The sequence below is a fragment of the Egretta garzetta genome, unplaced genomic scaffold, assembly GCF_000687185.1.
Source record: "Egretta garzetta isolate BGI_Z169 unplaced genomic scaffold, ASM68718v1 scaffold299, whole genome shotgun sequence".
NCBI lineage: Eukaryota > Metazoa > Chordata > Aves > Pelecaniformes > Ardeidae > Egretta > Egretta garzetta.
In genome coordinates, this window is record NW_009260696.1 from 986,286 (window position 1) to 1,008,624 (window position 22,339).

General features: G+C 36.9%; 1 protein-coding gene across 2 annotated transcripts in view; it reads left to right on the plus strand.

Moving 5' to 3' along the window:
* Positions 1-1,240: 1,240 nt before the first annotated feature.
* The window catches only part of SDK1 (sidekick cell adhesion molecule 1), a 419,730-nt gene continuing 398,631 nt past the window's right edge, over positions 1,241-22,339 (plus strand). For both annotated transcript variants that reach the window (XM_035901353.1, XM_035901352.1), the window contains exon 1: positions 1,241-1,712. In XM_035901353.1, coding sequence (XP_035757246.1) covers positions 1,241-1,712 — 472 coding nt within the window. The remainder of the gene's footprint in view (positions 1,713-22,339) is intronic.

Below are 22,339 nucleotides of genomic sequence, written 5' to 3' on the forward strand. Positions count from 1 at the left end.
AACCGCGCTTGTGCTGAAGGAGGGGAGAAAAGTTCAGGCTTTCTTTCGGGGACGGGGGGGTGCGGGGGGGAGAGCTGACAAGATTTTTGTTTGATCAACTTCGCGCTTAGGTGCTTTTTTTTTTTAACTTGCGTTTATCCTGGGTGTACTTCTTTTATAACTACTCGTATTCTTTCTTTTTAATACGGGGGGGAGGGAATCTCCCACGAAACTTTTCCCTTTACGGAAGGCGGGACTGAAACAATACCCGATGCATTGTTTAAATGTAAAACCTCCAGCGCATTTTTTTTTTTTTTTTTCGGTACGGTTTTATTGCCGCCGCCGCTGCTGCTGCTGTGATAGCGCTTTCCCTCTTGTGTTTACAGCTTCTGTAAGGGAGAGACGCTCGGAGGAAGAACCAGGATCCCTGGGCTGCATAAACAAGGAAAGCAGGAGTCCATCTAAGCAAAGCTGGAAGGATTTCACCTTGTTGCTGCTTGTTTCGGGAGATTTTCCCTCCCCCCGCCCCGGACACTATCCAGCTGAGGGTTTGTTTCGCTGCTGCGTCCACAGCCGGCCAGAGGAAAAGCGCTTTACGTGTTAGAGGTGATTTTTGTCGTGGTCTCCCTTCAAGAAAGAGATCAGCACCAGTCCTCGAGGAGGAGGGAGATACGATCAACTGAGGTTTTTCCTACCTCCGGCTGAACCTGAGAGTTCAAGTGACACCGCCGCTGGCCTGTGGCTGACTGCACGGCGAGCTGGAATCACAGCCAGAGCTGCTCAATTTACCTGCTCAAGGACCCTTCAGACCCTTCTATTGACGGTAGAGATTTGTATCCGAAGGAAAATCGGATTAATATAAACTATACAGAGCTTTGCGGGGATATCTGGAGACTACCCTGTCTGCATGGCTAATCTTGAAATTGTCTGAAAGAAATCCTTAGCGCAAGGAATAACGAGACACTTTCAATTCGTGCTCCTCCCCGAGGAATTTAACACTTCCATCACAAGGTTTTAACAGGAGAATGGGACACATGCTGGAAAACTCACCACGCTTCATAAAAATCACAGGGGTAACAGTTTCCATGATTGTTGCGGTATGAAAGGTACTCTTTGGATTGTCTGCTGGTGGCTAAGATGGATCAGTCTTTCTCTGTTTCTGTTAGCGATGTGCTGAAGGATCCGGATTTACTGAAATACTGACGCCCATAAACTTACTCCCTCTCTGTTTAAGGCATTGGATGTGACAGCGCAGAGAAACATGTGTTTCACATTTCTGACTGGTTGTTTTGGTGCAATCAATACCTCCACAAGAAACGTTGACTTAGGTGGCGATTATCATACCGGGAGGCATACAGAGTGCTGCCTTCGGGTTGCATGCCAAGTGAGCACAAATCAAAGAGTCCGCCGTTCCTGTGAAGTGGGGGCTTCAGTTCCCCCCAGACTCCGGGGCAAAGGCAGCAGGCGACATTCCCAGCCCACCAAAGAGAGCCGGGCCTCGGGGTGCGGAATGAGCAATGACCAAAGCGCTCTCAGGAGTGGCAGGCAGTCGGATCGGATGGGGATCACTGAGGCAATAACGGTTGAAAGAAAGGTGGATCATGAAATTATTGCCCGAAGGAATAGCAGGCGAGGCGGAATGATGATAAAGTTAAACTTCTGTTTCATCTTCTGTCGGGGATGGTGGGCGTTTCTGTTGCTTCAGCTCCACATGTTGCAAGCACTGGCACAAGGTAGGGCTAGAGACATTTTTGTTTATAGAAATGCTGCATCTGCTTTCTAAGAGGAAGGGGATCTTGCTCTGGTACAGAGAAACCTTTTTACTTTATCATTATCAGAGGTAAACTGCAGAATTCCCACTGAGCTGATCTCATGTAGGAATGGTCATTTCTTAAAATCATTTCTTTATGGAACAGGGATTTGCAAACTGGACCTACATGTTTCTCTCCCTTTCTCATCCTATCCTTCCCCTATCCCAACCTCCCACAGAGAATCAAATGCCCTATTGGGACTAAACCTGCTTTTTTATTTACTTAAACGTGTCTGTGCATTTCTGTTCTTCTAGGCAGCAAAAGAGTTAACTGCTGGTTGTGTGTGTGTGTTTAGAAACACTGTGCACTGAGATAAGTTATTAGGAGAAGGGGAGTCATAAATCCGCCGACTAGAACTAAATCAGGCATGTAAAAGGAATTCTTTAAACATATGAGTACTATTCTATGTGAACCTCGGTTCGAGCATTGTTCGTTTCTCTCAGATTGCCAAGTAACATTTACCCGAGACAAAAACTGCGATTGATTCGTATCTGAGCATTTCCACATCAGAGATCCTTGCAGTCAAATGAGTCACTTGTAAACGAAGGGTCAGAGTCGACCAATAGACTTTAAATATCAAGTGTCAGTCACTTTGCATGTAAATTCCCTGCCCAAAAAATTGTCAAATGTAGCCTAATTCTTAATAATCCTTTGACAGAGTAAACAATAAATGGCAGGCAGAAGCATTACAGTTGGCTGCGCCAAATAACATGCTGAACAAACGCAGCTTTCACTTTCTTTGCTGGGTTGAGTTTTATTGCTGTGTGCATTGTCTGACTGAAGTGGTATGTGTTGGACAATGCAGAACTGTATCGTGTGGGATGATGAGTTAGTTATTAAAAGCGGAAGTTAATGCTCTATGAAGGGGCATGGTCTTTGTGTTTTAGTTCTTTGTTTTCAAGTATTTCATAGGGAACAACGGTGCATTCAGTTTTAATAACTGGATGGGCTTGTGTGTTGAGGAAGAGGGGTTATAAGCCAAGTCTGCTGTAGTTTACTGCTCAGGGTTTACTACTGCATCCTCGCAAAGTTTGGAGCCGCAGGATACAGAAGAGTTTTAATCCAGTGTTTAATAACGGACTCCACCCTCATAAACCTTTTTCAAGTGCTTTGTTAATGCTGTCATTGCTATTCCCAAACTACTTATGCTGAGGCCTGCAAGCCCTAACAGGGTATTGTTATTCTGAAACAAGACATACCTGAAGTAATTTTCTCTGCGAATTAAAATTCATGTCACTTTTTTTTTTTTTCTTTTGGTAGTTGTTGTTGATAGATGCTAACATGATGCTTCATTTTGGAAGGCAAATGCTGATGATTCTTGCTGTTTACATTGAAAATGCAAAAATTTTTCATATAAGGCAGTTTTAAGTACCGGTGATTCAGGAATGGATTTAGATGTCACGTAAAGCACTTTTCTGTGGTTTAGTAATGAACTAGCCATCTTACAGGATTAAAAAGTGAATTGAAACTTTTCTTTAGCACTTAGTATAGAAAAATTTTTGATAGAGTATTTCAGATTACTAAGCATTTGCAATAGTATGAATTTTAGGTAATAATATATCTAAGGGAGTTAGGTAGTGCTTACAAACTATCCTAAAGAAAAGTCCAAACACCAAGTTAGTTTTACGCATCAGTATTTAAGAGAGGGAGGGGAAGTGAAGAGAGTAAGATAAAGGTGTGGAATTTAGCAGACATTAAACAATGCGAGATAAATATATAATGCAGAAGCAATATATACTTTTATTTTTATATAATGCAGAAAATGCAAATTACAGTTAGTCCTTTAGAGGACATTCTTTGACACAAACCAGCACGGTCTTAGTGCAGAGTGCTTCTATTAGGTTTTCACAAATTTTGTATTCATTTATAACTTAAGGGTCTTTTTGCACTCTGAATTCTAATGGATTCTAATAGATTCATCATTTTTATGCAAAAATTTACTTTAGAGAGGAGATGACAATTTTTATGAAAGTCCTTCATGAAAATGGAAATTCTGCTACAGGCACAGAAGTTTTTAATGGAATGATCTGGTCACATGCATGAGAGAATTACATGACTCCAATCTTTTTATGTGATAAAAAAGAACTTTCTAAATATATGGGCCATGGCTATTTTGAATGAATTATAATACTATGCTATAACCAGCTAACGTTCCTATAATAACTATTTCAGCATTAAAGAAATAAGAACTATTTCAGGCGTATGAAATGCAGGTTCTTAGTTCATAGGAAACAGATTAGTTAAAGTCATTGAGATTAAGTGTTTTACACTGTAACGTAGAAGAATGGAAGAAAAGGGTTTCAAATGCAACAGGTTGGTTGAGTATTCTCTAGACTTGAATGATCATCCATGTAAAAGCAGATCTAGAGGCGAACTGTAGATAAAACCACTTGTAAACTCATTTTGTTCTTAGTCTTCAGCTTTTCTGTCCTCTGATAGTTGTGTTACATAATTAGATACAACGATTTATTTGATTTCTTTTTCCTCTTCAAAGTGAATTTAATTATTACAAAGCATACAGTGGTTTATTGCACTGAATAATAAAGTATTCTCTTCAAACCTTAGTATTGTTAGTGCAGACTTTCTCATTATGGGAGTGATTTTCTGGGTGTAAGAAACATAGAGATGACAAAGGCTGGGGCCTGTCCCATGAACATAGCCTGGAGTGGTGCTGCAGATCTGCATAGGCCACCGCTCAGGCTATGTGTGTGTCTCACCCTGCTTGCTATATTGGCCCATCATCTGTGAATGGGAAGCTTGTCAGGAAAATTAACCTGTAGGAGCCTGAACACTGTTGCACATTTCTTTGTTTACTCAGTTCTTTATGCCTGCTGGCCTCTGCCATGATGCCTCTTTTCATGGCATTTTTGTTACGTTTGAGTATTAGGTGCTAGTTAGCCTCAAGTTATTGTGTGTCATCAGATAGTGATGAGATGCTAATTGATAATCACTATAATTATCAAATTAGAATTTGCAAGGTGATGGTAGAAGTGGATCATTTCAACACAGTTAGTAACTACTATACTTAGAAGAACATTATCCTGCAGTGACCTCTAGTTCAGTGGTCTAGCAGGCCTGGGCATAGTCCTGTGGAATACATAAAGCTCGTTGGAGGATTGGAATTTATTAGTTACGAGGTAGATTAACAAACACTGATGCCTACTGAGGTACAAAATGTTTACAAAAATACTAGAATATTTGTATGAAAATAGGAAAAATTCTGCTTATTTAAATAGGTTGGAAGTTGTTAGAGGCTACTCTACATGCATCTTAACGGATTTAAAGTACCTTCCCAATGTCTTACTTCTGCTGAAGAGTGAAAGGATACTTAGAAAATATACTTCTTTGGATTGATGGCTGTTGTTCAGAATGATTTTTAAATAGATAAAAGCAGTGCAAAGCTTAAGTTTCTCCAGCAGGAGATGGGTATCTTTAAATATTAAGAAAGAGAAACTTGTCTGATTTTTCTAAGTTTTACAGCAGCAGAATTGTAATCTTTTTATGCTACTTGATCAAATCTGTAATTCAGAATTCTCCACGTACCTGCATGTGCATTTAAGATTATATTGATATCTGTTATGCTTTGACAGAAGCCATGACATGGAAGATAGAAGAAAGTGTTTCTGGGGCCCAATTTTTTTAAATTCAAATATTTGATTTGGTGTAACTTATAAATATGCTAAGTGCAGGAAGCATTTTCAAGCACATTTCAAACTGCAGTAGATGCAGAGATGATAAACAACTTGCATAGAGTATTCACTTGTTGGAAGGACAGAGAGACGGTTAAATGTGAGAGCAATACTTACTGGAGAGTGAAAAGCATTCTGAAGTAAATGCAGAATGATACATTTCTAATTGAAAAAAGATTCTGTTACTGTTTATTGGAAACTCGTTAATTTGTATTGGATTTACTTCTTGTGTTCCCTTTATTTAGATTAACATTTTAAGGATGTGCTAGTTTTTAAATAGGTGAATTCTTTGTGTATATAATTATAATAAAAATTGATTTGGAGGCATAGGTACAAGCCTAGTCCAAATGGAAATGGGATGGAGAGGGTGGGCTTTTTCTGTTGCCGTATCATGTGACTTCTGTCTCTGCTGTGGTAAATCTGTGTTTGCTTTACATGCTTACCTTTAGCTGAAAAATGATTCGTTCTCCAAACTTCTCAAGACTAGTTCAAAGAGATATGTATACATACCTATTAACATTTTAAGTACAGTGTTTCAGATAGTTGCTTGAGAGTGCAGTGTAACAGTATTATTAGAAGGGAAGGAAGACCACCTGTAGTAGGTGTTTATCAACATTGTTTTCATGCATTACCAGAAGATGCTTAGACCAAGAATGACCTAGGTACAGAGAGAGAGGTTGTGGCAGTTCAGTCTCAGACTTGTGCTGTGTGACTTCCACATCACTGAAGAAGAATGGAAGGGAATCTGTGTCCATGGCTCATAGTCCTTGAGAGGTCGTTCTGGAAGGTTCTGTCATCTCTGCATAGTTATAGATTTTGAATGACAAAGGCAAATATTGGCTAATACTTTTAAACATTGTCTGACTGACTAAACAAACCATAGAAATTTTAATAAACAATCTTAGAGTAAATTGTTAGGAAGCTGTTAAGTGAAGGGCTTGGGCTTTTGTATGTCTCAGAGGTTTTGGTTTTTTTTTTTTGTTTTTGTTTTTTCTCTTGTTTTAATGTTCTTACCAGCACATACAAGTCTTGTATGCACTCTTGATTAAAATAAAAGATTTTCATGCATTTAGCAACTTGTATACAGCTTTACCTGAACATCGCATTCTGAAGGGACTAGTTATTTGGTTCACTTGGACCTTTTTCTGTAATGAGTCTGTGGGCAGACTAGAAGCAATTAGGTTCCTTGTGGAGCAAAATCTTGTTCTTGTTGAGTTCATTGCAGAAATAGACCTTTCTTCCTCCCTCTGTGTATATACATAAGTAATAGGTAGTTAAATAGTTTTTAATGAACAAATTGATGATTTCGTGGTCTTTTAAAAACTGTGTTTTCTTGAAGTTATAACATATAAACTAGAGATTAGAAAATGCCAGAACTAAGGTAGCTTGTACATCTAAGACTCGATATTGCTCACTGATCAGTTTTTCAGTGTTTTGTTTCCTTGTCAGTGCCTGGCCCCATCTTTCATTTACTTCAAATATTTTAAATTCATTACAAGAAGACTGTTTTGTGGACTAAAGGAGGAATTATTATCAGCTATAGTGTGGCACTGGATTAGACTACATATGATTATTACAGATGGAAAGGAGGTGATTGGTGAGACTTGGTTTCTATGCTGACTATTGAGTGAGTATTTTCTAGTGAATAGGCTCTTCTCTCCATGTGCCTCAAAGATGACCTTTCACCACCCGTGTAGCTCATGCAGAACAAAAATATAACTATATGAAAGGTCTGTTTCCAAAGAAGTTGGGATTTCTGGAGTTATTTCTGCCTGTGCTGATGTTTGTCTTGTTACAGACTATTTCAGACAATTCCATAGTTTTCATTCCCTGGGATTCTTCTCATCTGGTAAGTGGCCTCACATGTAGCCTAGTTAAATTTATTAAATTGGAGATGTGTAATAGATGGCAGACTTTCTTATGGGCAGTGTATTGTTTTCTCAGTTTGTTGGTTATAAACAGGTGTTACGATGCGATGAAATTTTTTTTCATCGAAGTAAAACTTTCCATTTCCTTTATGGACATGGTCTTTGAAATGTCACGGCCCTGGAACTTCCAATAGGTTCTACAGGACTTAGTTCATGTAGCATTTGCAGGTCTGAGTTCAAGGGGTTACATGGCTGAGAAGGGAAGAATGTTTTATTTTAGTGTGCATACTAACTAAATTACTTTTAAACATATATGACTATTTTTGTAAGATCTATTCATTATACAAATTCTTGGCTTCTAGATATACATGGTATTTGTATACTGTATCTTGAGCATTAGTATTTTTTGTTTACTAAGAGTTATTTGTTATTCTGCCCTTGCTATGAAAAATAATACATCTATTACTAGAATATATACCAGTCTGTTGCTAATCATACATTTTAGCTGTGAAGTGCCCCTGAGGTGTAATACAAGCGGCACCCTTGCTAATATTAAAATTGTAGATCTAAGCTTTTTAAGGGATGTGTTTTTAAAGTTAATTTTCAGCTGTTTAGCTCCCTGAACTAGCTCAAACTGAGGTCACACAAGCATCAGGGACAATGCAAAAGAGGTGACGGGAATGCATGGCCAGGGGGCATGACCTTGGCAGCCATCACTAAGATCAGTTTAAATTGTTAGAGAGTTTTCAGACTCGGACAAAACACAAGGGAATGCACACTGCCTAACTTCTTAAAAACGTGGAGGCTGCTGATCCTGGGTAGAAAATTGAAACATTAGTGTCTTTAAAGAGTGGTTTAGAAAACTTAGCTTTGGATTTCTTCCCTGAAAGACCCTTTCAGTGAGTTTCTCCCTCTGTTAGATAGAGTCTTCCTAAAGAAAGTCGTCCTAACCTGAGTTTGTAATGTAAGTGCTAAAGTTAAGTAATATGAATATTTCCCTTAATCTCCTTATATCTCAGTTCTTGAGACCTATAATGGGAATAATATTTTTTTTCTTAAAAAAAGAAACTTTGCAACTTAAGTTGAAAATTCCACAGGTATTACTTTTTAACATTTGTATCTAATGTGCAGATTCAGCAGGTAAAAATGGTGTTATAAGTTCCAACAACTCTGATTAACGGAAGTCTTTACCACCACTTTATGCAAAATGTGGAAGTGCATTGTACAATCCCATGTCACACCATCCAGGTAACTTTTCAAGTGTCATTCTTGATAAGAGATAAAGCGTTTGCGGTTTTTAAGCAGGTAACTTGAGTCCTTAATCCCATTTTTCACATTTCCATGCTCTATTGCGGCAGTCTGAAGAGACAGTTGATTCTGGTAGATAAATCATTGTCCCATAGGTCTCTTTAAACCACTTTATGGTCTTTCAAGCCATAAGCCATGTATTTTTCTAATAAACTCCTAGGTCTAACAAGTTATCTAAAAAACAATTTGTTTGGTATAGCCCTCTTGGACCAGAAAGTAGAGAATAATGATACATAGCTCCAGTACCTGTTGCCAAAATGGTCCCACATTGATTCCAGGCTGAAATTGAAGACTTTAACTCATTATTACACAAAGAAGATCTGGTAGACACTAGTTCCATCCCCAGATTCATATTTGTCTAAATGTATATTTATTTGCTGAGAATGTGGTGGCTTTGTTGTGGTTTTGGCACTGAGTTCATAGGAAATCCACTCAGTAGCATTGCTACCTTTTAACGGAAGGTACTAAGAAAATAATGGAACTGTAATGTAAGTACTGCAAATGTTTAGACATTCAGAAACAATGCATTTCCTTATACTGGTACTGTTTGCTCACCTAACGCTTGTGTTGAATACAGGCTTGGTACAACACAGTCATTGCTATCTTCTCTGTGCACTTGGGGAATCTGCCTTGTTTCTTATTTCTTATCTGTCAAAAAGTGCAAAGGACATTCATGACTAAATACTTCTGAAATAACTAAACGGTATGTGGTGATTGGAAAAGAAATATATGGTGCTATGCCATACTGGCAATTCAAAGATAGTACATTTATCATAACATGGAACGCATGGCAAGTGACACACTGCTGTAGTATTGAAGCAGGTGGGAGGAGGTAAGGGAAATTCTCTGTCAGTATTTCTAAATGTGTGTACTGATCAGTGTCATTTTAAGTCCTCTTGAATCTGTCCATGTAGGGGTACAACTAACTTTTCCTGCAGATTGTTTGGGACTGTTTTCTTTCCTTCAGTATCAAGAGGTTGAACAAACTGATTCTAACCTATCATGCTAACTTAACATTTGCAAAACAGCACCCTTGTGCTTTCTTACCTGCTGTCCCCCTTGCTTAGGAGAAACTCTTTGTCCATGAACAAATACATCCTTTAAAGTCTCTTTTTATGCATCATAGGGAAAAAAAAAAACCAAACCAGCTTTCACAGTAGCTCAGTTGATAATGCACTGGAAATTCTGCTGTCCCATGATGAAGACTGTGTCATTGTTCACATGTATGCCCATCTGTGTGTCTCGCTGTTGTCCTCTATTAGCTTTATCTTTTTGTCCTAGGTTGATCAAGCCTTTACCACAATGCACTTCTAGTCTCTGATTATTGCTCCTATATGGTATTGTAACACAAATAATGCCTACTGCAAGTAAAAGACTGAGGTGTTAGTTTAAAACTCCTGATCCTACATCGAAAATGTGGAACAGGTTCCTTAGTTGTCCTCTAACTGGACACAGAATAGCTTTCCTAGGATGCTTGTATTATCTGAAGCAGGGCTCTGATTGTGCTGGAAGACCTTGCTCACAACAGATAATCAGAAAGATTGTTTCATGCTAGATTATCCCAGGCATTGTTTATCAAAAATGTTAGATAAGACTAAGAGGCCAGAGATGAAGAATAGGAACTCCCATGTTTCACCTTTTGCTGTTTATATTGCCATGAAGAAGTTAGATTTGTTTTTGAAATGGGAGTAACTGAAGTTACTTTTTAAAACCATTTTAATACATGCCACTTCAAACACCAGATTTTAAGGTAAATGCTATCAATCAATTTCTCATTTCCCTTTAGATTTTTTTTTCACAAACATAACTAGTTACTTCTTTATCATGAGCAACATTGGTTGTGTCGTAAATGAATAAAAATATGTGGATTACTGTTAAATTAATTTCCTGCATCGGCATGTGTGTCAAACACTTTTAAAAGAACATATTTTAAAAAAATAATAAAAATGCTTGAGAACTAGAAATAATATTATTTTCTTTTTAAGTTCTGTGCTGTCTTCTCTCTTGGAACTAGTATGCAAAATTCTTAGCTTTTTAAGAACTACTGAGAGGCCTGTGGGGTTTTTTCCTCTTGAAAAGAATACATATTTTATGTAGTAACTTCTTGGAATGTATAGACTGAGAGAAGGTGTTTCCTATTCACAGAGCCTAATCATGCTAGTGTTTGTTATCTGTACAGCAAGGATAAAATTTCACTTTAAAGCATTTTTGTTCATGGAAATGGGAGAATAGGTTAATTGATCCTACCTTAGTTCAATTAAGAAAATAGGCTGGTGATGCTACTGTTTAATGAAGTCATCAGCAGAAAAATTTCAGGTGACTGAGGATTAATGTCCCATTTATCCACAAGTTTAAAGTAGCAATGGATAACAGACCAAGGTAGATTTCATACCTGTGTGTTTTGAAAACTTACCTTGAAGTCATTTATGTAGTACCTAACATCTTTATTTCAAGTTCCTCTATACCAGTGTTGATAGCAATCTTCCTCAGATTTAATTATTTTCATGATATATGATTTATTATTAGCATTTAATGGGTCAAATATGCATATTTTTCTGAATCTTCAGTTGAGAATTCTGAGTTAATGAGAGTCATGTCAAACTCAAAAGTTTTAAGTGCTGGTAATTCAACGTTACATTCACTATGTAAATGTATCATAATTAAAATGATGCCTTGTCAGTCCCATTCAGGTTTCTCATGAGTGTAATTTTCAGCTTTTGTGTACTGGATATAGTTATGTCTTCTGCTATGCAAAACCTGAACAGACATATTAACATTGCACATTTTTATTGACAACGGTATGCCATAAACTGTTGTGCCTGTTAAAATTTGAAGAGTGCAAATCTTATTAATTCTGTTAGAGAAATCCAGGTAAGATCTAAAACTTAAATTTTTGACACTTTCAAATTGTTGAGCTCCACTATGAAAAGAAAATCGGTGGAGCAGCCAGTGAGAAAATACAAGATGGCTCTACAGCTGGACCGTCCTGATCTCATGTGCAGAGACGGATACTTTTCATCTATAAGAATGCAGAATGGAGTTTGATGCGTGCAAAATAGCAGCACAAATGTGGTATCACTTTCACCCTAAATGCTCTTTGTCTGAATAGAGCTATAACACTTTTTTCAATTTATCTTATACACTTGACATTATGCTGAATACATCTGTTTTAATATTTCCTTTCTATAGGCAATTTCCTGTATAAGTTGGCAGTCAGCAAAGAGAGACATAAACACAACTAAACCACAAATAAAACATTGGCAAATGAAACTAAAAATGGTCAGCAGAGGAAGCTGTAGGCAGACAGAGCTTTTAAAATTACCTCAGAAACAGTGGTGGCTTCCCCTAAATGGCTGTGTCTAAATGGGCACAATGAAGGAAGGGTATTCTTTGCTCTAGGTTCTACTCTCGCTGAGTAGGATCGTGTTTTCATTTCCCTTTAAATTGTTAGCTTCATTGTGATAGCTAATAAATTGAGGATTAAATCAAAGATCAGTAAGTCTGAGTTATTTTTCTATACTTACAAATGACAAAATACAAAAGCTTTTACCCATTAGCAAGTACAGTAATAAAGAGAAGTGATTTATCAGTATGAATTGGTGGCAGGTGAATTAGGAGACAGTACTTTTAATCTCCTAATTTTATTCTGTGGCTCGGTGACATCGGTGCCAGGGTAAACTCTTCAGCTTGGGAAGAGCCTCTCCGCTAGGGTGTATTCTGACCTCAGCTAAAGTTACATCTCCAGAAGTTTTCAATCATCTTGTGCAGCTGCGTAATAGCAAAAAGCTTAGCTCCTCTTGATCACTCTGCTGACTTGGCAAACAAAAGAAAAGAGTAACTGTCAGTTTGTGCTTGTGCATTGTGGTCAAAAAGTTACTAGGTTAATAAATGATCAGTGATATTATTTAATATCTGTCCTGATGGCTTAATACAAATGAGGTCAAAGCTTCATACTGTATATAAAAAATAGTGCTGAATGTTTTTGGATTTCCACATTTGCACGTGAACAAATGTTCTTGCATAGAAGAATAAATCTTGCTAGAATTCTTAGCGTTCTAAATATCTTTCTATAGAGCTGCTGGACATTATAACAGCTGATAAGCCAGCTTTTGTGCAAATGTTCATTACAGTGGAGTAAGCGTTAAGCTGTCACTTTATTAGAATAAATGGCATAACTACTTATGTTTACTTGAAATTCATTGCAGCATGAAGTGATTAGGCATTGGTGCTTTGGTAAATTGTGGCATATGACATGTTTTTTATAAGCAATTAGTGTTAGGCACGTGCAGTGCATCTAGTTGTCACTCACACTTGAGTTGAATTTAACTGACATACATATCTGTATTTTACTGGAAGAGTTTTGTTGGAACTATTAACATGTGAGAAAGGCAATGGATATTATGTAACTCAGGAAAGAAAGAAAATGTTTGCTATTGTTTGTTTTATTACAAGACCAGGTATAGTGCTGCCATGACATGACTGCCTTGCCTGAAGGAGCTCCCCAAAACAGTGCTGGAGTTGCCAGGTATGGATTTCTCATAACTGAGCCAAATCTTATATTCCATGTGAAGGCAAATGTCGATTTCATATGTATTTGCAGCTCTCGGTCACTTTTCCATACATCCAGCAGTCTCAGCTGCCTTGGAATTCTGGAAAAGTGGCTACATGCAGAATGAACTGTGTGTATGCAAGCTTGGTCAGATGCTGCATGAAGGCAAATAAAGCACAAGACATAGCTGTTCAGAGCTCAGGTAGTAAGCTGACAAATAGAACATATGGTACATATGAAGAATTATTCATAGTGATTGACATATTGGGGATTTTTGAAGCCTTCAGTGAGTTCAAGCCGTCTGAAGTCCTATTAGTGATGCTGGTCAGAAGTTCTTTTCCCTTTCTGAGTTTTGTAGACAAAGTATTACATCTACATGGAAAGCAGTTTTAAATTAACATTATTATTAGGCATATTAGTGCTTTGCATAATTATATTTTTCCAAAATTGCATTTTAATGCCTCCTCCCTGTTTTTAATAATTCTTTTTTAACAGATTATTTTAACATACCTGAAATAATGTTTTGTGTCATTTGGCATTGAGTTAAATAACTGCACCCTCATAGTGTTCAGAACTGTGGCCCTCAAGGTGCAGCCTAAGAGGGAAAATACTGTCCTAGCAATAATTTCCACCCTTAGCTCCTTCTCCCTCACTCAGTTCCCTTCACCTGCTCCTCTAGATTCTGCTGGCAGAAGCAATGGGGTGATAAAGCAAAGAAAAAAACCATGGAGGTAAGCTACAGAAATAGAATGAATGGTGCCCATCCTTAACTAAGGCCATCTAACAACATCTCAGTTTTTAAAACACTCATTTTGGAGGCCACCTCCTTCCTTTTGTGAGGTTTATTTGTTCCCATTTCACATAAATTCATCAAAACTCATTTTAAAATGCTTCCAATATTAAAGTTAAAACTTTTAACTTTGTGCAGTGTTTGATTTTAAAAAATTCATTCTGCTATGTGCAGTCAACGCATATTCAATTATATGGACCTTTCAAACTTTTTTGCCCACAAAATGATCTGGCTATATATTTTCTTTATATTAGAGAAAAATTGGAACGTATTCTAAGAATTTTAGCTTCTCATTTAGATCATCGTTGTTGCTGTTATATACATAATATTCCTTTATAATCTTTCTTAGTTGTCTAAAACTATGTGAAAACAAGGATATTGAAGTAATTACCTAAATTGTTGTGACCTTAATAAACATTAAGATGCTGTTCTTAAGCCAAATGACATACAACACGGTGGACTATTTCTTTTTTGTTTCAGATGGAGACATTAATGTCAGTATCTTGTGTTATGTGTGATGCTGTAATTTTTTGGAAGGGGCTATAAAATTAATTTTTTGTTATTTAAATGCATATATTGTTGAATTTCAGCTTTCTAAGCATAATTTGTGTTTATGACTGCATCTAAATGTAGCTTCATTTTGTACCTTTTATATTGACTGAGAGAAACTGTATGAAATTGCAGGGTCTTCTGTGGAGATCTCAAATCTCGTAAATCTGCATTGTGAAATGTAATAATGTTAGAGTCAAAACACGTGATTATTCAATTACTTAGTCATGCTTTTTCATATCACTGTGTGTGCAGCAGTTCTGTCAGAAACAGAGCTGGGATCTTTCAGATGTACCATCTTTGAAGAAACAGCTAAAGGCAACAGGTTTCAAGCTCTTGGAAACCTTGACTTTTTGAGTCCTTGGTATAAAGGATGATCTGTTATCACTATTGGTCATTTATTATGTGTGCTTTTAAATTTGTGGGGAAAAAAAAATGAAGTGCATTATTACATATTCATGTAGCGCAAAAAGGTCTTATTTTTTTCTTTATGTGGTACACACCTGTATTTCAGAACTTGCAAAAGTTATTAAGCTAATTATAATGAATCCTTTTGGTAGGAGGAAACTAATGACCATCTGAACTAATATCATAAAAAGGAAGGTTGAGATTTGTATGGTGTGGTTGAACATGATAACTAATGTAATTTTACTACTATAATAATGTGACATATAAAAGTAGGTGGTTTTAATTTTAGCCTATAGTTAGTAAAGCTTACATGTTAGAAACATTCTCTGACATGGTGATTTTTACTTTAAAATATTTTGAATGGTTATAAGCTTTAAATGTTTGTATTGCCATTATAAAATTCTGAATAGTTTTTCTTCAGGCATTTAAAAGCTTCAGTTGTATTAGGACAGTTTTAAAACTTTTGGCAGAGGAATTAATGTATACAGTAGGGTTTACTAATAAGTATTACTGAAGTTATATAGATTCATTCCAATTAAGTTCTTTAATGTCACTGTGTAAATTGCTCTCATCTTCTTACTGTCACTCTAATTTTTTTGCACATAAGTAAATGTGAGGGATGTGTGTGTGAAAAAAGATGTGCTTTAGCAGGTTTCAGGAACTGAAAAATTAGTCTGTCCACTCAGTTTGGTAATGGAAGTAATACCCTTTCCAGGTAAAAAGTTAGCTTAAATGTAAGGATTTTATGATTAAAATACTTGTCTTTTGGGATATATACTTTTCATAGCAGCTCATAATAAGGCCAAGGAGTCGCATGTTTTGGTTTTGGGTTGGGGGGGGATTGGTTTTTGTTTGGTTTTTATGTTATATTTTGGCTTTATATAAGAGGCTTAAGAAAATAAACAGAATCAGGTTGTTGAGAAGATAAAGACCATGAAAGGTTTTTAAAATATGAAAGGTTTTTTAAACAGAGATTTTGTTTGAAGCAGAAAGAGACTGTATCTTCATGTGTATAGTAGGCGAAAAAAAATCAGTACATTTTGACTAATGTTTCTTAGCAAGGTGCACAGAGCAGTTTGGCCCATCAAATTAGTAAAAGACAGTCATACTGTTTAGTCTTCTACTGGAGAATGTGTGAGCTGTTTAATAAAATTAGATATTTTTCCCAAGTCTTAAGTCTTAAATGTAGTTGCTTATGAAGGTATTTTAGACAGAAAAAGCAATACTGAATTGTGAATTACATTTTACTGTACTTGGCTATTCCAGATATGTAGATCCCCAATCATAAGAAAGCAGTATTTATTCTAAACTCTGTCTTTTCCTTTCACTAGATCCAATGGAAACAAGTGTGTTCTTAGCAACTCAAATATTTCATGCTGGTTTTGGGAGTTTCACAGTCCAAAAAAATCCAGAAAGTTAAGCAAAAGGATTTCCTCTAATTGCTATGATTTTAAAAATCACTGTTAGAATTCAAGATACCTTATCTCCTTATGTATCTTTCTCCTTCCTGTAGAAGCTCCTTTCTATAAAACACAGCATCCCATGTTCCCAGAGCTTCCCCTTATCTGTGCTCCTTTTTTTGCCTGCCTTTGGTTGGGTTTTTTGGGTGGTGGTGGTGGTGGTGTTTTTTCCTTTTTTTTTTTTTTTTTTTTTTTTTTTTTTTTTTTTTTTTGTCTTTTGTAGCTAGTGCAGGGACCTTTATTAGCAGAAAGGATGTCCTGTGTGGGAGACAACAGAGGTACTGCATAAATGGCTTTTTCCACACTGGAAGATGAAGGATCATGCTTGAGTTCTTATCTATAAATTCCTGATACTGTCCATCTGGGCAGAGAATAGAATATATATCTCAAAACCTGTAAGTTACAGGGGAAAAAAAGTTCAATAGGAAAACCAGCTAAAAGCTGCTGGCACTTGCAGAGGGTTTTCTTAGAGCAACAGTCTCTGGGGACTCCAGAGGGATAGAGCTCTGCTGTAATCCTGAAGCCTTTGCAGTTACAACTGTCCCACCCTTCAGCATCTCAGGTTCTGGTTAGTCTATACTGTTTATCAAAATGAAAACCCAACCTTTGGGTTTGCATATAAGTCACAAGTTTCTGTGCATCAAACAAGGATTAGTGTTGTGACACTTAAGTATGGCACATTCCGTCACTTTTTTGAAATGGGTATTTACTTACCAAGTACTGACTCCTGGATCCCCTCAGATCTGCGTTGTTTATAAGACTGGAGATAGGTAGAAGAGTTTTATTTGTTACTGTGATTAGAGTGGCAGAGGAATCCTTCATAATTTATCTTCTTTAGTGTCTTGATGGCTATTTGACTGTCTTGGATACGACTTTGCTTCGTGCATTGTTTATTAAGTTCTGAACAATTAACCTATGCAAACTCTTTCAAGGCAAAATAATCTGAGCAAGTGCTGGTGAAGGAAGCACTTGCACAAAATCAATATTGCATTGATATTGCAAATATCATTCATTAATTTTTTTGTATTGATTTGACAATATGACATACTTTAAGGGAAGAAAAATAGTTTTAAATAAGCATATTTCTGTATTACTGAACAGCTATTTAGTGAAATTAAAGTCCTTTCTTAGCTATGAATAGTAGGTTGAAAGAACTGTGCAACAAAAAAACTCTTGTAGCTGTACTGCTTACTTCCTGGAGTGTATCATAAAGTGTGTATGAAGACAAGATTACTCTCAGTCTAACTGAAGAACATTATAAAGACAGAAGAATCAAACCTTTGAGGATGGTTTGATCAGAGTTTACTAGAGACTTTGTTATATTGACTAGTTCATATGGCAATGTTAATAATATAAAAATCTGCTACTCACAACTTCTGATTCTTAAAATGTAATTGGTTTTTTTTGTGAAGATTGTTGTATAGCAAATTCTGTTCTTACTGTGCAAAAATATATGTAACTACCATACAGTTTCCTCTGGCAAGCTATTTTGATATTGTCGTTAGATTAGGTTAGCTAAATTATATATTATCACCAAAGGCAATATAACGAAATACATGTAGAATACATTGAAGTACATGGTTAGTCCATCAGCTTTGTAGAGAACCATGTCTCCACAGGTAGACAGATATTATTCTGACTTTATTGCTGCTTTGAGAGTTAATGACCATAATAAAGGTAAGTATAGCTTGCTGTTTATCCATTATTTTTATTTTTAATAACATTTTAATTAGCATATTGGTCTTCTGCTGAAAACACATGCTCTTAATTGTTCGTCTTCAATTAGCATTGCTTTTCAGATTTTTAAGTGGAGTTCTAAAAAGTTTAAAAAGTACTGGTTTTAAAAAGTTTGTCTGAATGAATTGAGATGCACAATTAAAAATGTGCAAAAGTAGGCTCATGTCAAAAATACTGGATTTGAGTTAGAAACTCAGAGTTACATATTCAGTTCTTGTCCTACATGGTTTTGAACTTGGAATGTTTTGGGCCATTATGATTGTTACCAAATTGACTGACTTCTCCATCTTATCTTGGATGAAATGGATTATTGTTTAGACCCTAGCATTATAGTTTGAAAGGATAAATTAGTGATTGTTGACATTTTGTACAGTATCAGATGTTTCTCTAACATCTTTCCTATAGGATGGAATTTCATTTCTTTGATCTTGTAAAAGTAACATAGAAAAACATACTTCAAAATGATTTGGAAAAAAAAAAGCTTTACAAAATAAAAGATTTTTTTTTCATATTTGCAGTACTTAAAATACTTTTTTTGTCTTATAAATATGCTAATCTTTATAAGCTGCTTCTGGTATGGCATATGGTATATCATTTTGTTTCAGTTCTTTGACATCAACCTAGTTACTGTTACATAAAAATGTACAATTGGCAGGGAAAATTAGTATGTTCAGTGGCATGATACTTCTAAGACTTTTGAGAAATATCCGGGGTATTCATCTGTATTATAAGTAGACAGCTGTTTGAAGAGGACTTGTAGATTCTGTTAATTGTATGTTTGTTCCTTTTCAGACAGAGCTTCTTTTGGGCCCATTTGGTCTGATGGAAAAACTGCAGATAAATACTTGCGAATAAAAGAGCAAAGCTCAGTTAAACATATGTTTATATTTTAAATAGGTTTATATAAAAAAAGAGGATATTTAACTTAGAGTAATTAAGATTATTTTCTTAGGGGGATGGAACAGTGCCAAGAAAGAAAAAAAAAAAAAATCACAAAACAAGTTTAAAAGTGCGATTAAAATTACTCCTTAATCTATCAATCAAGGCTTAGCCACATGTGAGTGCAATATTGTGTTAGGAAGTGAAGCAAAATTAAATGATACATTCAAATTTTGTAGTTTTTACTAGTGTAGAGCCAATGAATAAAAAACTTGAACTAATGAACTAAAAATGCTCTAGGAAAGAAAAGTTAATTTTGCTGTTGTTTACATGGAAGGAGATTTGTCTTTTTTTACTCTGTTTTGAAATTTAGTGTATTCTTACTGTCGATCTACTTCTGTTCCCCATTTTACAGGGCTGTGCAGAGGTAACTTACTTCTAAATTGAAAAGCTATCTCAGGTAACTTGGAATAATCTAGCAACCCGATTAGTTAAAGGTGTCCCTGTTCACTGCAGGGGGTTGGACTAGATGACCTCTAAAGGTCCCTTCCAACCCAAAACATTCTATGATTCTGTGATTCCATGATTTTGTCACTACCCTCAGGATCATGCGTACAATTTAAAATAGAGGAAAAAGATTATAAACAATATTAGAGGCAGGCATAGGAACCCAAGTCTCCTCCCTCTCAGGAATTTACTGCTCAGTATGCTAGAGACAGGATCCCTCTTGTTTGTGTGTTTATGCTTTTGCCCCTTCCTTTCTGACCACTGACCTGTCTCTGTTTATAAGTATGTACAAGGGACAGCTTCAACTGGATAATGGAAAATACTTCCAGCCTTCTCCTGTGGCCTCATGTTATAGGCACTTTTCAGGGAATGGGATACAAGAATTTCGGATTTGAACTCCTTGTGCTGAGGGACATGACTGATAAGGGTCTTTGCCAACCTAAGTGATTCTGTGAACCCACATTTCATATTCTGAAGAGAAGGTACTGAGTCTTTGGAAAAAGCAGTGTGCCTAGTCTTCTGTGCCAGGAGACAGTTGCAGAATCTAACAGCACATCTATGCTGGTAAACAAAATGGACTAGGCCTGTTCTCTGCACTGAAGCCATTTGGTGTGATAGAACCATATGTTGCATAGAACATGATATGATATATATAATACAATAGAATCCCTATGTTAAATTCTTATACCTATCAAAGCAAGGTGGGTACATCCAACCTGTATGTTGGAAATAGCCCCTAGTAGATGCGCTAACTGAAAGCACGTGCAGGCACAGTTTGGGAGATTAATAACTGGCATATCACCAAATCCATGCTAAGGACTGTGCTAACAGCACGTCAGTATGGATGATCACAGGACAATGCCTATGTGTTTATTAGTATACATGTAGCTTTGAGAGAAGGAATTTCAGGCATTTATGTATAAGCAAATGATTCAACGTTGTAGACAGGAATCTGAGTCTTGGAGAAGTAGGATTTCAAGCCTACACTTTGTTAACCTTTAGCTCCAGCTAACCTTACACCTCACATTTACTACTCCTTGTTGATAGAAGCTACCAAGAATCTCAAGTGCTGAGGTCTTCTCATCTGACACTGAAGCTGGATTTGTGAATTGAACTGCCCAAAGCAGATGTCAAAAAGTTAGGTTTAGTATTTGTTACATCTTAAATGTTACCCTTTTGTTTAAATGGTAACCCATTTGTTAAATCTTAAATGTTAGAACATGTTAAAATTAGTTGGTTTTGTTGTTAAGTGCTTTCTGTTCAAATTCAAAGCAATTAAGTATTGTTACATTAATACTTCTGCCTTTTCTTACAAATGTTTTCTCCATCTTGGCAACAAGAGTTTCCTGATAGAGTGGCTTGATAAGCCAGGGGAAGACAACTCTAGGTTGTTTGACTTGATCCTTGGTGTCGGAGGGTTCTTTGCTTGAAAGTGATAATGAAGAACATTTCCAAGAAGTAATTCATTATTCTTGGTTTTGGAAGGTTGGTTTGATTACGATTTTTATTTAGCTAAATTCCATGCCCAAAGCGTTGAGCAATGAGTCCATACAATTTTATTAAAAGTAATGAAATGAATACTCTGTTTATAGGCCAAATTCAGTATGGTACTTCAGGAAAAGCTTAATTTCAACTACATGTGAAGTGATATTATTGATAAGTCAAGCATGCTTTATCTTACTGAGGTTGGATCATCATTTTTATAAAAAACCCTCCAACTCATTTGAGGTCTTTCATAATGAAAAAGTTTCTGTAAATTATTCTTAGTAAATGGAAAACATTTATTAGTCTTGCTTGGCTTTGCTCTAGAATTTGTTTGGGGATTTTGAGTGTGTATAATTTCTTGTACTTTTGGGCCATTAGTTTAATATTATTTATGCAAAAACTGGCAGGCGCATCACTGAAGTTCTAGCGTATGTTTTGGCTCCATAGTCAGGGAGTCTTTTCTTTTTTGTACTAACATCTCTAGTCTCATTTTATCTTAACACAAAGTGATCTGCACTTAGTAAGATACAAGCTTCAGCTAATCAGAATTAGCAGTTATCTAAAGTAATAGACTCTGAAGGTGTGGCTGTGGTTCACCTGTCAACTTTACCTCTCTCAATGCACATGAAGATGAAGTGTGCTACCTGTCAGGACCTTGAGGACATTAGGTCTTAATTTCCTTGACCAGCCTCACCAGGGCCTTCCAGCCACACCCTCTGCCCCTGGGCCCAGGAGCTCCATTTAAGCTCAGGGCTGGGTGTTTTGTCCCTGCCTCTGTTATAGGCGTGCCTGCATCCTGCCCTGCCTCCTGGATAGACCTCAGACCTGTGTGGTAGGTGGCTTGTCTCCCTTCAGATGTGCCTTACAACTTGTGTCTAGTGCTGTCCCTGTCCCCATTTCTTTTTGCCTCTGGCTGGGCTACCTGGGTATCACTATCTTGTGTCTTGTCTGGGACCGGCAGTGGATGACACTACCAGCACCTCCCTCTGCCTGCTGTGTTCAGGTGCTGTGGGACTGCACCCCGGCTGCGGAGGGAACCCTCTGTGCTGCGGTCACACTTGGCTCCTGGGTTGCTGTCCCTTTGGGAATTCAGCCCTGGCTGCTACTCGACACCGCAGCACATTCAGTATCCTGCTCTGGGATGAGCAGTATGGGGAAGAGACTTTCTTAGCATTGGCAGCCAATACTCTTATTCTTGCCCTTTTTCATCAGTGGCGGGAACAGCAAGCACAGCGCTCTGGCTCAGGTAGAGGTTCCTGGCACCAGTACACCTTTCTGTCTCCTCACACCTGCTTCTGAGCCCCTTGCCCATCTCACCTT